Below are 15325 nucleotides of genomic sequence, written 5' to 3' on the forward strand. Positions count from 1 at the left end.
CCCATCATGTGTGGGGATGCTGCTGGCTGGCTTAATCTACAAATTCGACCATCCTCATGCTTTAAAAACAAGAAAAAAGCCTTGCTGACTGTTTACTGAATGAGCAACCGGTGTAGCTGTCCCTGAGAGGGTGTGCCAATTTAGGTGTTCCATTGATATTTTTGTGTATTGTATTCATCCAATGTTTTGAGTTATATGTGAATTTTGTTCCTTTTCTTTCTTTATATTTCATAATGTAAACCGTGTAGTACAATTTTGAGCTTAGAAATGACGTCAGGACATGAAAGAGTGGTCATGTGAACAACACAGAGGGCTGTTGAGAAGGGCGTGCTTTGTTCTGACTTGTTACAATTGAAAGAGGACTCGTGGAACAATTTGGTTAGGGCTTAGCAGCTCCTAATTCAAGTCAGAAAGCGTACACGGTAAGAAAATTGTAGTTGTCTATTTGTTTAGAAGATTCCTTTGTTGTAAATAACAATTTTGTGCTGTAATATTTATGTCGTTTCAGTTTTTCACGGTATTATCATACTTGGAGGAAATAAAAACATCATTCCCGTCACACATCCATCGATGCATGGTTCAATTCTGACCAGGAGAAGAGCGTTATGGGCAGTTTAACCGGAAAGCCTGGATCACAACAGCCCTCACAAAATGTTTCATCCTGAACGCAAAGCTGTACCTCGCTCAAATGGGGCTGCATTTAAAGGTCTGGTTCTGTGCAGGAGGATTTGGACAAAAGACTCCCATTAACCTGTTTTTTTAATTTATTTATATAAAGCGAGAGGAACTTTTGTATTTTCACACCATAGGTTGCACTTAAAAGTCTAAAATTTTCTCTAAAATGGTCGATGCGCCCAATCGGTCGTTGCTCCTTGTCTGTGCACTAAATTCAATTTTTGTATGGCCCTGACCGCTTGAGTGACTGGTTTTATTCGATCAACCCAGCGGACGTTCAAGGACGTGGCAAGGGATCTGACTTCCGTGTGCTCGCAGCATTTTTAACCCTCAAAAACACTCAATACTCAAAGAAACAGCATATTAGAGCTATACAGAGGAAATGCCTGACGTGAATGACAACAGAATGCGGGTGTGAACACTTGGAAAATGGACTGAAGCCATGGATCGAACACAATTTAAAAGCTTTGCTAACGGATTGCTAACGGATGGTCAACATAGTAGTTTGGGCAAGCAGCGTCGCACGAGTTACGTGGCGATTTGGAATGAATTGTTGAGAGCGAGAGAGCGAGAGAGTGAGTGAGAGAGAGAGTGAGCGAGAGAGAGAGTGAGCGAGAGAGAGTGAGCGAGAGAGAGCGAGAGAGAGAGCGAGAGAGAGCGAGAGAGTGAGCGAGAGAGAGAGAGAGAGCGGGAGAGAGCGGGAGAGAGCGGGAGAGAGCGAGAGAGAGCGAGCGAGAGAGCGCGAGCGTGAGAGCGCGAGCGTGAGAGCGCGAGCGTGAGAGCGAGAGAGAGAGGGAGAGAGAGAGAGAGGGAGAGAGAGAGAGGGAGAGAGAGAGAGAGAGGGAGAGAGAGAGGGAGAGAGAGAGGGAGAGAGAGGGAGAGAGAGAGGGAGAGAGAGGGAGAGAGAGAGGGAGAGAGAGAGGGAGAGAGAGGGAGAGAGAGAGGGAGAGAGAGAGGGAGAGAGAGAGGGAGAGAGAGAGGGAGTGAGAGAGCGCGAGAGCGAGAGAGCGCGAGAGCGAGAGAGAGCGCGAGAGCGAGAGAGCGCGCGAGAGCGCGCGAGAACGAGAGAGCGCGCGAGAGCGAGAGAGCGCGCGAGAGCGAGAGCGCGCGCGAGAGCGAGAGAGCGAGCGAGAGAGCGAGAGAGCGCGCGAGAGCGAGAGAGCGCGCGAGAGAGCGCGCGAGAGCGAGAGAGCGCGCGAGAGCGCGCGAGAGCGAGAGAGCGCGCGAGAGAGCGCGCGAGAGCGAGAGAGCGCGCGAGAGCGAGAGAGCGCGAGAGAGCGCGCGAGAGCGAGAGAGCGCGCGAGAGAGCGCGCGAGAGCGAGAGAGCGCGCGAGAGCGAGAGAGCGCGCGAGAGCGAGAGCGAGAGAGCGCGCGAGAGCGAGAGAGCGCGCGAGAGCGAGAGAGCGCGCGAGAGCGAGAGAGCGCGCGAGAGCGAGAGAGCGCGCGAGAGCGAGAGAGCGCGCGAGAGCGCGCGAGAGCGAGAGCGCGCGAGAGCGAGAGAGCGTGCGAGAGCGAGAGAGCGTGCGAGAGCGCGCGAGCGCGCGCGAGAGCGAGAGAGCGCGCGAGAGCGCGCGAGTGCGCGAGTGCGCGAGAGCGAGAGAGCGAGAGAGCGCGCGAGAGCGAGAGAGCGAGAGAGCGCGAGAGCGAGAGAGCGCGAGAGCGCGAGAGCGCGAGAGCGCGAGAGCGAGAGAGCGCGAGAGCGAGAGAGCGCGAGAGCGAGAGAGCGCGAGAGCGAGAGAGCGCGAGAGCGAGAGAGCGCGAGAGCGCGAGAGCGCGAGAGCGCGAGAGCGCGAGAGTGCGCGAGAGAGCGAGCGAGAGAGCGCGAGAGCGAGAGAGCGCGAGAGCGAGAGAGCGCGAGAGCGAGAGAGCGCGAGAGAGAGTGCGAGAGAGAGCGCGAGAGAGAGCGCGAGAGAGAGCACGAGAGAGAGCACAAGAGAGCAAGGCAACATCGAGCTAGCAAGAAAGAAGCTAATCTTAACGTGGACAATGTTACACAGTAACTATACTAAATGGACTTTCACAGCTTTCCGTCTTTTCAACATGAGACAAAGGGAATCTACGTCATTGCTTTGGTTTTGGTCCGAGTCACTTTTTTCAGCCCACGTCGTGGACGGAAGGACCCGTCGGTGGTTTCGGCACTCTTGGGGACGCGGCTCCACTGTACAGCAATCTTTGCGAGAGAGAGCGAGAGAGCGAGCGGGAGAGAGCGGGAGAGAGCGCGAGAGAGTGCGAGAGAGTGCGAGAGAGCGCGAGAGAGCGCAAGAGAGCGCGAGAGAGTGCGAGAGAGTGCGAGAGAGTGCGAGAGAGCGCGAGAGAGTGCGAGAGAGCGCGAGAGAGTGCGAGAGAGCGAGAGAGCGCGAGACTGATTGGACGGCAATGCGTTCGTAACGTGACATACGTAAACATAAATTTAACGTAAATGAAGAGTTCTGGTGGTGTTGAAGGCTCCCCTTTTTCAGATGCTTGGTTTGTTTTTAAATCCATGTCAATTCTGCTTTTTCGCATACTATCGACTTGGTCACGCTACCTCACGCTAGCTGTTTATCTTTTATCCATGTTAAAAGAAAGCTCTCTATCGCATTATGTTACTGCGCAGCTTGGAAATTATGGTTAGTCTTTAGAAGGCTTGACATCCTTAATAGCATCCTTTTGCTTCAGGATGGTGCATATTGTTGAAAAACTCTCGGATTGGCGAGCCAGCGCCGTCACGCGTACACCACCCATGGAAGAAAATGCAATGCTGCGGCCAGTGCTCGTACAGATCTTTACACGAGGGAGATGCAGTTTTTAATTGATTTCATTTTGGCCGGGCAGATTAAAGAAAGGCAGATACCAATTTGCGTCAAATGTCCAAATATCGACGTCGATAATCGGTCAATCTATAATTTTTATTTAACATGCGATCAACTGATTTATTGAATATCGCGACAGGCTTAATCAATAGCTTGCGTTTTAAACCCCAACTAAAACAAAAATGTCAAATAAGAGACCAAAATAGTTTATGCCTATAACTCCCAGATTCAGCACTAACTTGCGCAAATGTTTTCAGCACACATTTCCAAAAACTTTTCACGTATTTAGAAAAAAAAATTGAAATTGACCTTGCAGGTTAATTAATATTAAGTCAATGGGCAATGTGTCACAATGTGTTAGATCATTTTTTTATTAACAAGAACGCAAATACATTTATTTATGGATGAAACAGGGCCTTGTGTTGTTTTTCAAGAATTATTATTATTTTTTATTGGTTTATAAGTTGCATGTGAAATTGCCTTTCAATGCTTACCCAATACATGTTGACTTATCCTGTGGGAGATGTTGAAGCGCTGAGCATCAGTGAAGTGTTGTAGCAGAAATCGGTAAATCCTGAAACGTTTCTCACGGTGCTGAGGCCCTTTTAGGGAGAACCTAACCTTTTCTCTGGAAATATTTGAGAAATGGAAGGATGAACAGACTAGCGTAAAGAGCAGAGACCAGTCAATTTATAAAGATTTTTTTTAAGTAATGAACTAGAAGTTAATGTATTTTTCTTGACAGGTTATCATCATACTACCACCTTTCAGTTTGAGGGAACTTGTTGTAGGCTTTGTGTCCATTGTACGAGTTGAAGTGGTAGATACACTCAATGAAATGTTGGCTAAACATTTCTGGGGTTTTCTGCAGCAATAAGTGGAGAAGGCAATATTCACACAGACTGTGAAAGAAAATTAACTGGTGTTATTTTCTTATTCTCAACTGGATGTTTCAGCTTATTCAATCATGCCCGGAACGAGGTATATTAAAATGTAATTGCCAAGTTATTTATTTTTATTGTATTATACATTTGCCTGCAATGAAGTATAAGCTTGGCCTTGCTATTTAAGAACGCTTTGCTCACCTTTAGCTAGGTGCACATTATTATCATCATACTTGCAACGAAGTATAAGCTTTGCTCCTGAAACCCTTGTTTAGTCTAAACAAAGAGGTGCCAGGGCGCCTCGGAGTACCCGCACCTAAGCGAAGACTGAGCACACCACCACAGACGCTCCAAGAGGCTTCCTGACACTTCGGTCCTCATCGTTTTTCACTTTTATAAATGTGTTTACTTGGCTAAAGATCCAAGCCACATGCATGCACATACAGTAATCCCTCAATTATCGCGACTTCACTTATCGCGAATTCACTACTTTGCGATTTTTAAAATTAATTATAAAAAATTAAAAAAGTTTGCAGCCGGAAAACAGATGAAAATGGCGGCGAAAATGGCGGTGGCAAATGGCGGAAGTCAAGGTACCACCCCCTAATCTGCGCTGCAGTGATTGGTTCTGACCATACCAAGAAGAAACCAAAAGAAAAAAAACAAAGTATAAATGCCTCTCTGAACACCCGAGTCGGTGTTTTCTGTTTCCTGCGTATAGCGTTTAGCATGGCGTACGAAGAGTGAATTCCAGCTTTCTTTGTTTGGATTTTACAATTACAACTACACAACTAAAAATGGCTACCAAGCGTTCAGGATGACCCAAGGCATCAACTGATGCAAATAAAAACCGGAAGATGATGACGGTTGCTGAAAAAGTGAATGCCCTCTCAGTCTGGGTCTCGGAATGTAGGGCGAAAAACCTTCCTCTGGATACCAACATCATCCAAACCAAGGCCAAAAACTTGTATGATAGCTTTGCTCCTGACGAAGAATGCGAGCCTCAGCCCAGCACCAGTGGCGCGAGTGAGCCTCGTGAATTTTCAGCAAGCAAGGGTTGGTTCGAAAAATTCAAAAGGAGGCATGGTTTACACAGTGGTTCGCTCCACGGAGAAGCTTCATCTGCAGACCACAAAGCAGCAAAAAGGTACGTTGGGGAAGTGTTTCCTAAAATAATTAGCGACAAAGGTTATCTTCCGGAGCAAGTTTTTAACATTGACGAGACTGGCCTTTTCTGGAAGTGGATGCCTTACCGCACATTTTTATTCAAAGATGAACTTAAAGCACCAGGTAACAAAGTTCACAAGGATCGCCTGACACTGATCTTGTGTGGAAATGCCGCTGGCTTCATGGTTTTTTATAAGTTTAACCGTCCCTACGCTTTGAAAAACAAGAACAGAACAATAATGCCTGTGTACTGGATGAGCAAAAGAATAGCTTGGGTGGCGAGAGGTCTCCATTATTAGTGATTTCATTACTGCTTCGTCCCAAACGTCAAGCTGGACCTCGCCAAAAAAGGGGCTGCCCTTCAAAGTCCTCCTCTTATTGGACTGTGCCGGGGGACATAACACCCAACCCATATGCGATGGGGTTCAATTGCAGTTCCTGCCCCCCAACACTTCACTCATCCAAAATGGATCAGGGGGTCATTCGTGCATTTAAAGCCCGGTATACAAAATCCACAATGCAGGGACTGGTTTCATTAATTGACCGGTCCAATCAGACCACCAGCACCACATGTCTGTTGAACATCCAGAGGCCGATTGGGGACATGAAGGAGCAGACCTTAATTTCCAGCTGGAAAAGTTTGTGGCCACAAAAAGTCACAGGAATTTAAGGGGTTCACCCCTGAGGAGAGTAAGGCCTCTGCTGTTGATCAGGCAGTAGTGCTGGCTCGGTCCGTAGCCACCGAAGTATTTTCGGAGATGACGGCGGAGGAGGTGAACACGACTGATGAAGACCTCATCGAACACATTTAAAGATAACCAGAACAAGAGGCAACATTACCCCGTATTTTAGGAACAAGGGGCAAAGTCTAGTGGAAAAGTAAATCAAAAAGTGTTCTGAAGCTCTAATTAGGTCCCTCTTATTTAAAAAAATAAAATACAATTTCATATTGCAGGCAACTTTTTTCTTGTGTAAATGAATGGCCAGATTGATTGGCTTAACATGTTTGATTGAATGATTCTACACAACGTTGAGACATTTTTTAGCCATGTAAATGTAAAAGATGGGAAGAAAATAATTTACCTGGCAATGGCTGGGACAGGATCAACCAACGCGACCATGAATCGGAAGAAAAGAGAACCCTTCCATTTCACAAATTCCTCCTAAAAATACCAGTAAAAGGATTGTGATCATCAATAAGTAGCACAATAATTATCATTTTACAGTCAAGCATCCAGAACGTCCGATCAGCAAAGGGAAAACAAGGTATATGAGGAGTTGGTTACATTGTCTCTCTGGTCCTTGGTCCCCTCGGACAGTGGAGCCAAAATTGATCTTCAAATCAGTGATTTTTTTTTTAAATATGCAGTGGTGGCTCTACATATGAACATTACAAATAACGTTACTTTACTACATCACAATTAATAAAAGTAGTAGTTTAGATTTAGTGCTGATTTGAACCTGCCTTGGGTGTTAGTTTATATATAAATCGTTCAAAATGTATGGTGTGTAATATTGTTTAAATTTAATTTAATGTGCAATAAGCAAAATATTCATAAATATTTATTAATTAATATTTTAAAATGTCTATAATTTATTAACAAATAAATACCATTAGTATTACAAAACAAATCAAGTCATTTAATGCATAGTCTTCCATTGATGGTGCTAGATGCCTATTTGAGCTGGGAGGCTGGCGGCAAACAGACCACCGTCTATCATCGTCAATGCCATCAAATGAGTTGGAGTTATTTCGTTAAGAATTTATTTACACTATTGTCCACAAACTCCTCAATTTCGTATTATTTTTTCTTTCAGGCACTGGATGCAAAAAACAATCCGTATGTAAGTATTTTTACCCAGCTAATGCTCGGAAAAGCCATAGGCAATATTTTAATATTTGGAGACCAAGATGGCGGCAGCGAACAGTCGTGAACTTACATGGTCTTTGGAAAAAGTTTAATAGCAGCATTAATATTGCCATGAGCGGCGAACTTTTGATAGGATATCAAGCAGAATACAGTCGTTCTTCTACTTACAAAATTAATTGGTTAAAGGACTTCTTTCGTAACTTGAAAATTTCGTAAGTAGAGGTGTACTTTATATGTAAATTCTCTAATTGGTTCCACGGCCCTCACACGACAACCAACTAAACCAGTGGTCACCAAACTACGGGCCGTGGGCCGGATACGGCCCATCAGCACATTTGGCCCGGCCCCCTGAACAATACCAGAGACGCTATCGGATTTTTTTCCTATTTGGCCTCCAGAAAAAAAAATCCTGTCAAAGACAGAACGGAATAATGGCGAAAAAGTTAGGTAAGAGAAAAAATGATTCAGAATGCAGGGTACTTAACCTGCAGTGGACAAACGATTATTTTTTTTGTTCAATGCAAAGAAAAGGCTGTTTGTCTCATCTGTCAAGAGACGGTGGCGGTATTCAAAGAATACAATCTTCGCCGACACTATGAATCCCGTCACAAAGACAAGTACGATAGCTTGCAAGGCCAAATACGAGCAGACAAACTCTCAAAGCTAAAAAGTGGACTACTATCTCAGCAGAATACATTTGTACGCCAGGGTCAGCTGAACCAGGCATCCGTTCGGGCCAGCTTTCGGGTTGCTAAACTGATAGCAAGCAGCGGTAAGCCTTTCACTGACGGAGAGTTTGTTAAGAAATGTATGGATGCTGTCGCGGGGGAGGTGTGTCCCGAGAAGAAAGATGCATTTAGCGCCGTAAGTCTGTCGGCGAGTACAATCACCAGACACGTTGAAGAAATCGGGAGTAATGTATATGTCCAGCTGCAGCAGAAGACAAAAGAATTTGCGTTTTTTTCATTAGCACTGGATGAAAGCACGGACGCGCAAGACACAGCGCAACTGCTCATTTTTATTCGTGGAGTTAGCGCACTTTGAGATATGCGAGGAGCTGGCAGCCCTCCGAAGTCTCAAAGGTACTACAACGGGAGAGGATATTTTTGACAGTGTGCCAAACCATGGAGAAGTTGGATCTGAACTGGTCAAAGCTAGCTAACATCACGACTGACGGGGCTCCTAGCATGGTGGGCGAAACTTGCGGTCTAATAGGACGCATGAACCGGGAGTTGGAAAAAAGGGGTCTCACCGCCGTGCTACGAGTCCACTGCCTAATTCACCAGCAAGCACTGTGCTGCAAAGTGTTGACGTGGGATTCTGTAATGAAGGTTGTGGTGTCGTGCATAAACTTCATCAGAGCAAAGGGACTTAAACACAGGCAGTTCCAAGAATTCCTGTCTGAACTGGAGTCTACGCACGGAGATGTGCTGTACTACACAGAGGTCCGATGGCTGAGCCGGGGCAGTTTTGAGGCGTTTTTACGAGCTGCTACCCGAAATTAACGCATTTCTTCATTTAAAACACAAAACGGTCCCAGAGCTGATCGACCCAGAATGGAAATGGCACCTCGCATTTTTTATTATTTATTTCATTAATAGTGTTATTTGTTTCCTGACTTTTTTTTCTGTAAAGAACCTGGAAAGGGTTATTTGGTTATGTGTGGCTTTCTGGAAAACAATACATTTTTTAAGCTCCCCTACGATTGTCACACTTTTTCTGTTACAAACTGACACCGGCCCCCCCATCAGAGAAGGGAAAAGTTATGTGGCCCTCACAGGAAAAAGTTTGGGGACCCCTGAACTAAACCCTTTAAAACTGGTCAAAGTGTCCAGATTTTGTATGAAAGATGTGAGGAAACACAAAAATGAGAGAAAATTATGAGGAAATGATTTATTAATGTCTTAAAACAAACCATGTGAAAATGTGCCCTGCGCTGCTGAAATATCTCCCTCCGCGGCAATCATATATGTAATACCCGTGTTTGCCCGCCAGATGCCGGCAAGAGCCTGTTCTACCATGGCCGACAGCCGCCCACTTTCTAGTACATTTTAGACTTTGTGTGTGTGTGAAAATATACGCCACGTTGCATTTGTACAATTTTTAATTGCTTAATTAGGGGAATTCAAAATAAAATAACGGATAAGGAAATGCATTTACTTTTTGGGGGATTTTGTAACTTGGATCTTTTTTGTATCTCGAGTCACTCATTTGCATATTAAAAAATTTGTACCCTGAAACTTTCGTACTTTTTTCTCTTTTTGTATTTTTCTCACATAGTTCATACAAAATTGGTATACTACTTTGTTTTTAAAAGGATTTAGTTGGTAGCATTGGGACCTTGCAAAAGACTAGCTCTTTTACATGTAAAATGCATCTCTACTTATGACTACTCAAGATCCGAAACCACTTCTGGAACCAATCACTTTCATAAGTAGTTACCACTGTGTGCGTGTGTGTGTGTGTGTGTGTGCGTGTGTGTGTGCATGTGCGTGTGCATGCGTGCGTGTGCATGCGTGCGTGCGCCTGTGTGATGCGTGCCCTTGGAATCAAGTGCAATACAACTTAAGAAATAAAATGTGAATACACATACAACCCAAAACTTGGGAGAAATAGGAGGGGAAGTACTTTACACCATTGTAGCTGGATTATAATTAACTGACCATTGTGGTCCTTTGTCTTTAGTTTTTCCACAAAAAAATAAATTTACTAAACTTTTCATATCTGTACTAAACTTCAAATAATATTCATTCATGCAGAACCTGTCTCTACCTACCTGTAGGAGGTTGGTCAACATGATAAGAGTCTGCTCCCTAATGACTGTTTCATTGTCTCCAAGACAGGTAGATAGGTTGGGGATGTAGTGTTGTACTATGTTCGTGTAACGAACACATAGATCACACATTATCACCACAAGATTGTTGCGCACAGTGACTTCTTTGCCAATCTCTAGCTCCCTGGCGAATACAGGAAGGCACTTCTGGACCAGTTCATCATTGTGCAGACACAGTTTAGCTAAATACAGCGAGACAACATTAAAGAAAGAGTCACACCTCAGAATTGTATTTGCAAATCAAGAATAGGGTACAAGAGTTTGCTTACCCAGGGTAATGACACCATGTGCTCGGACTTTGGTTGGCATTGCGGTTTCTTTGAACTGAGAGACAGGCAGTGAGGCTAGAAGCTCATCTTGACAATCTGTCAGTGATGAAGGCAGAGGCTCAAGTTTGCTTTTCAGAGAATCTAAAGACTGTTCTATTTTTTAACCCATGATTCAACTAATTTTACAATGCAAAATAGAGTTCCTTAATGAAGGCCATGCTTTATATGCCGAAAAATTTTATGCTGCAGTGTGCAGGAAGAGTCTAAAATATTTTCATATAAATTTATTAGAAAGGGTTAAACGTCAGCTTGTATTATGATTGTATCGAGTTGAAGTGAATACAAGGGCTGTAATGGCAAACCAGTCTAAACATAGATAATAAGAAGAAAAACTGAACTTAGTACAAATAACAGTGTTTAGGTTTTCGCTTTTGGCCATTAAATTCAACATATCCATAGTATACCTGGGAGTTTGTCTAAATGTGTGGTGAGGACAGATTCCAGAAGGAAAACCATTCTTTTGGTCACTCTAGAAGGACAGTTGAGCGAAGCATTACCAAAGGTGTGAAGGTGTTTCACCTGAAAGACACATCAATTCACAAGTATGTCTCGAAATGACCAAATTAATGACTAAACTACCAGTGCACCATTTCAGTTAATTACTGGTAAGCAGTTGTACCACTACTTACGAAATAAATTTGTTCCAGAAGTGTTTTTGTAACTACCGTATTTTCACGACTATAAGGCGCGCATAAAAGTCAAAAAAATTCTCCAAAATAGACAGGGCGCCTTATAATATAGAGCGCCCTGTGTGAGCGCCGAGCGGGAACGCTCGCGGCGGCGCCGACAAACTTATACAGCCGACAAAATTATACAGCCAAACCACATAACCAACATGGACGAGGTGCCGCTGACTTTTGACATCCCGATGAACCACACTGTCGAGAGGAAGGGGACCAGCACGGTGGCGATACGAACAACGGGGCACGAGAAGTCGGCTTTTACTGTCGTTCTCGCTTGCCATGCTAATGGGCAGAAGCTACCACCAATGGTGATCTTCAAGCGAAAGACTCTGCCTAAAGACAAGTTTCCAGCCGGCGTCATCGTGAAGGTGAATCCAAAGGGCTGGGTGGATGAGGAGAAAATGCGAGACTGGCTTCGTGACGTATATGTCAAGCGACCAGATGGATTTTTTCACGGCTCGCCGTCTGTTTTGATTTGCGACTCCATGCGTGCTCATCTCACAGCAACAGTTAAAAACCAGATCATGAAAATGAACTCAGAGCTTGCCGTCATTCCCGGAGGCTTGACCAAAGAATTACAGCCGCTGGACATCGGCATCAACCGGGCTTTCAAATCAAAGTTACGAGCGGCGTGGGAGCAGTGGATGATCGCTGGCGAACACAGCTTCACGAAAAGTGGCAGGCAGCGCCGGGCTTCTTACGCTACAATTTGTCAATGGATCGTTGCCGGCTGGGCGAACGCGTCTGCTTGCACGGTTGTTCGAGCTTTTGCCAAAGCCGGCATAATTTCTAAGGAGCCACATGGAAATGACGGTGACTCTGAGAACGAAGAGGGGGGGGGGGGGGGGGGCGGCTATTTGGAAGGCTCGTTTGGGCAATTGTTCAATTCTGACACAGAAGATGAGGAGTTTGAGGGATTTGAAGGTGATGATGACTTGAATAAATTGTAAAATGTCCAAATAAAGCACTACCGAACTTAGTTTTGCTTCCGTTGCCTTTTTAAAGCGTGTTTGTAGCGTGTGGGTGTAGCGCGCAAGAACTATATTTCCCAGCAGTCACTGCGCACCGGAACCCGGAAATAAGCTGCTTCCGGTAGCGAGCGCTATTGCGTTTCGATGTTCATCCATATATAACATATAATATATGCGTGTAATGAAACAGTGCGTGCTTTGTGTCTAAAATACAGAAATAGCACTCGTTACTGAAACTGCGGCGTAAAATACGATGCGCCAAATAGTCGTGAAAATACGGTAGGTTTATTCATAAGTAGGGACGCATTTTACACGTAGAAGCTTTAATTTGTTCCAACCCATTGAAAGATCACCAATACTATACACCCAAAATCCTTTTAAAAAGTGTCACAGTTCTGTATGAAATTTGCAAAACACAGAGAAAACAAAGGAGAGGAAAATTATTAATTGAGCCATTGAAATTAAGACGTAATAGACACTTTCCATTGGGGTGGAAGGGCCTGTGGGTAGGTGACAGCGAAGGAGACAAACATTTGGCGGCTGAGTAAACACACAACACTTAACACCTTAAAATTATTGGTGATCTATCGATCAAATGATGATTGCCTTTGAAAACTTTTCATAATTTTCCAAAAATGCACAAGGCATTCTTTGTAAAAACTGGACGATAGCAAAATTCCTGAACACTTTGATAATGGCACGCCTCTTCTTTTGACTTTTGACTGAACATTGTTGGGTCCATAATGAAAAGCAAAGAACAAAGCTGCAATAAGCACGCACTAAGAAAAACTGAAAAAACATGACTCAGGATCTCACCAGCTAAGCATTTCTGTTTGTAGTCCCGTAACAAAATGAAAAAGTGCCCAGAAAGGAAGCTTTTGGTCTGACAGTCATGCTCATTCATACTCCGCCAGTTGCCGCTACCATATACAGTAGTACATTGACAGACGAAAGCCCTGACATACGAGCAATTTGAGATACGAGTAAAATTTTGGGCAAATATTTATCTTGAGATACGAAACCAATTTTGATATCCGAGCATACGGCAGACGCGAGAGGCTGCTCATAAGAACATAATGGGCACTGTCTTTCTGGTCCCAACTCCCTCGTGTAATGTCTCTACGAGCACTGGAAGGAGTGTTGCATTTTTTCAGTGTTTTTTCATCCCATCGCTAATACGTGAGTACTAATTCCCGGGCAATTTGGCAAGTGGTAGTGCGTTATTCTGTTGTAAGGACATTTGTGTGCATCATTTTCGGAATATTTTGAAGGAATACAAAAGCAAACAACCCACGATAGGTTCCTTTTAGCTGCATCTGAAAGTCAGTTTATGTTATGTTACGAGTGCGTTGCCGTGCAAAAAATCCCCGCCTCATATTCCGTATGTAGATACATTCGCAAGTATAGGTACTACTGTACAGTAATACCTTGACATACGAGTACCCCAACATATGAGGAATTTGAAATATGAGAAAAATTCCGAACTAATATTTGCCTTAAGATACGAGGCAAATTTTGAGATACGAGCATATGAAAGAGCCAGGTGGCCAACACGCGAGAGGCTGCTTATGATTTCAGTGCACCGTCTTTCTCGCCGCATCTTCCTCTCCCAAAGATGAGAACTAGGGCCGAGCATTCGATTTTCCTGTGGTTTTTTTGCGTTTGTCAGTGCAGAATTAAGGGAAGCACAATGGGTGCAAAGCAAGCCACTGCAATGAATAGTGCGAAGAAAGGGCGCATGATAACAATCGAGATTAAGCACGAAATAAATGAAAATTATTAGTGTGCGCGTGATTGAGCTGGGTGGGAACTAATTAACTTGTATTCAGTTCATTTCTATGGGAAACGTTGAATTGAGATACGAGTAAATCGACATACGAGCTCAGTCCCGGACCACATTAAGCTCATATCTCAAGGTATAACAGTAGGTAGTTTCAGGCCACCGAATAGTGAACTGAAATATTACTATAATATACATGCTTGCATGTGTAAAAAATGAGAAGAACTTGTCACCATTAGTTCTTCATGGATATTTTGCATTCCATTTTCACTCAGGAAGACACCAGCTAGATATTCCTCACATACTGACATTAGTTCACCGCAGTATTGATTCAGGAAAACCTAAATAGGAACAAAAGTTATGCAAAAAATTTTGTAGGTATCTGGTTTCAAATTTAAAAATGGTAGCATCTCCCACCTGAGTCTGTTTGACATCGTCACTGCTGCCAAATTGGCAAAGTGTATCTATCGCAGCACTTATAACCTCGAGAGACATCGTAAAGGATTTTAACCAACTTATAAGATCATCTGCATACAAACAGAACAATTGAGTCAGTCACAACAAAAAATCAAAGGAATTGTTACATGTACCATCACTGTAAACCCCTGGTTTCAAACAAATTCCACAATGGTCCTAGAGAGTCCTCGATTTTGTTCGGACAAATACATGCAGACAGTTTATACAATGAATTGAAGCAAACAGCACATAAATGCAACCAATTGTGCAATTGGTTTTGACAGCAGTGTTGTAAACGATCACCCACCAACAATCCTATCCTTTGTGTCTTCATTCAAGTGCGAAGAAATATCTCCAATGACACGTATCATGTTACAACAGGTTGTCACACTCACATCTTTTGAACTAAGGAAAAAAACAAAAAACAATCTGCAGTCTCACAATTCATAAAGACAGGGTAACAACAAATTTAGTAATTACACGTAGCCCACCACACCTGACCATGTTGTCCCAGGCATCCAGGATTTTTCCATAAGGAATTTGGGGTGATGCAGTCACTACCTTGGAAAGGAACAGCCAAGCTCCAGAACTATGATCCGCCTCAGTGTGTGAAATCAAGTTTGTTATAAATGTTGCATCAAATTTATTTTGTTTTGTCCAGATGGTGATGGCCTGACTGAAATAGTAGCTAGAGCACAAAAGATAAAATTTGAAAGACATTAAAGCCAAACAATTTGTGATCAACCGATAATGGATTATCGGGGCGGATATTTAGACATTTGACGTACAGTAATCCCTCGATTATCGCTGTATTTTTCCATGTTTTTTTGCGTTAGTCAGTGCAGAATTTAGGGAAACACAATGGGTCCAAAACAAGCCGGTGC

At 43.9% G+C, this 15325-nt stretch overlaps 1 protein-coding gene across 1 annotated transcript in view; it reads right to left on the bottom strand.

Annotated features, from left to right (window-relative positions):
• Positions 1 to 15325, bottom strand: part of ncapd3 (non-SMC condensin II complex, subunit D3) — a 61723-nt gene that overhangs the window by 21697 nt on the left and 24701 nt on the right. Inside the window, exons 17-26 of the mRNA XM_077612751.1 lie at positions 14938 to 15129; positions 14749 to 14846; positions 14403 to 14512; positions 14219 to 14326; positions 10956 to 11070; positions 10492 to 10587; positions 10166 to 10404; positions 6602 to 6681; positions 4232 to 4369; positions 3962 to 4095 (exon numbers count right to left, since the gene is read on the bottom strand). Of these exons, the coding sequence (XP_077468877.1) occupies positions 3962 to 4095; positions 4232 to 4369; positions 6602 to 6681; positions 10166 to 10404; positions 10492 to 10587; positions 10956 to 11070; positions 14219 to 14326; positions 14403 to 14512; positions 14749 to 14846; positions 14938 to 15129 (1310 nt within the window). The remainder of the gene's footprint in view (positions 1 to 3961; positions 4096 to 4231; positions 4370 to 6601; positions 6682 to 10165; positions 10405 to 10491; positions 10588 to 10955; positions 11071 to 14218; positions 14327 to 14402; positions 14513 to 14748; positions 14847 to 14937; positions 15130 to 15325) is intronic.

Source organism: Stigmatopora argus, chromosome 11 (genome assembly GCF_051989625.1).
Source record: "Stigmatopora argus isolate UIUO_Sarg chromosome 11, RoL_Sarg_1.0, whole genome shotgun sequence".
NCBI lineage: Eukaryota > Metazoa > Chordata > Actinopteri > Syngnathiformes > Syngnathidae > Stigmatopora > Stigmatopora argus.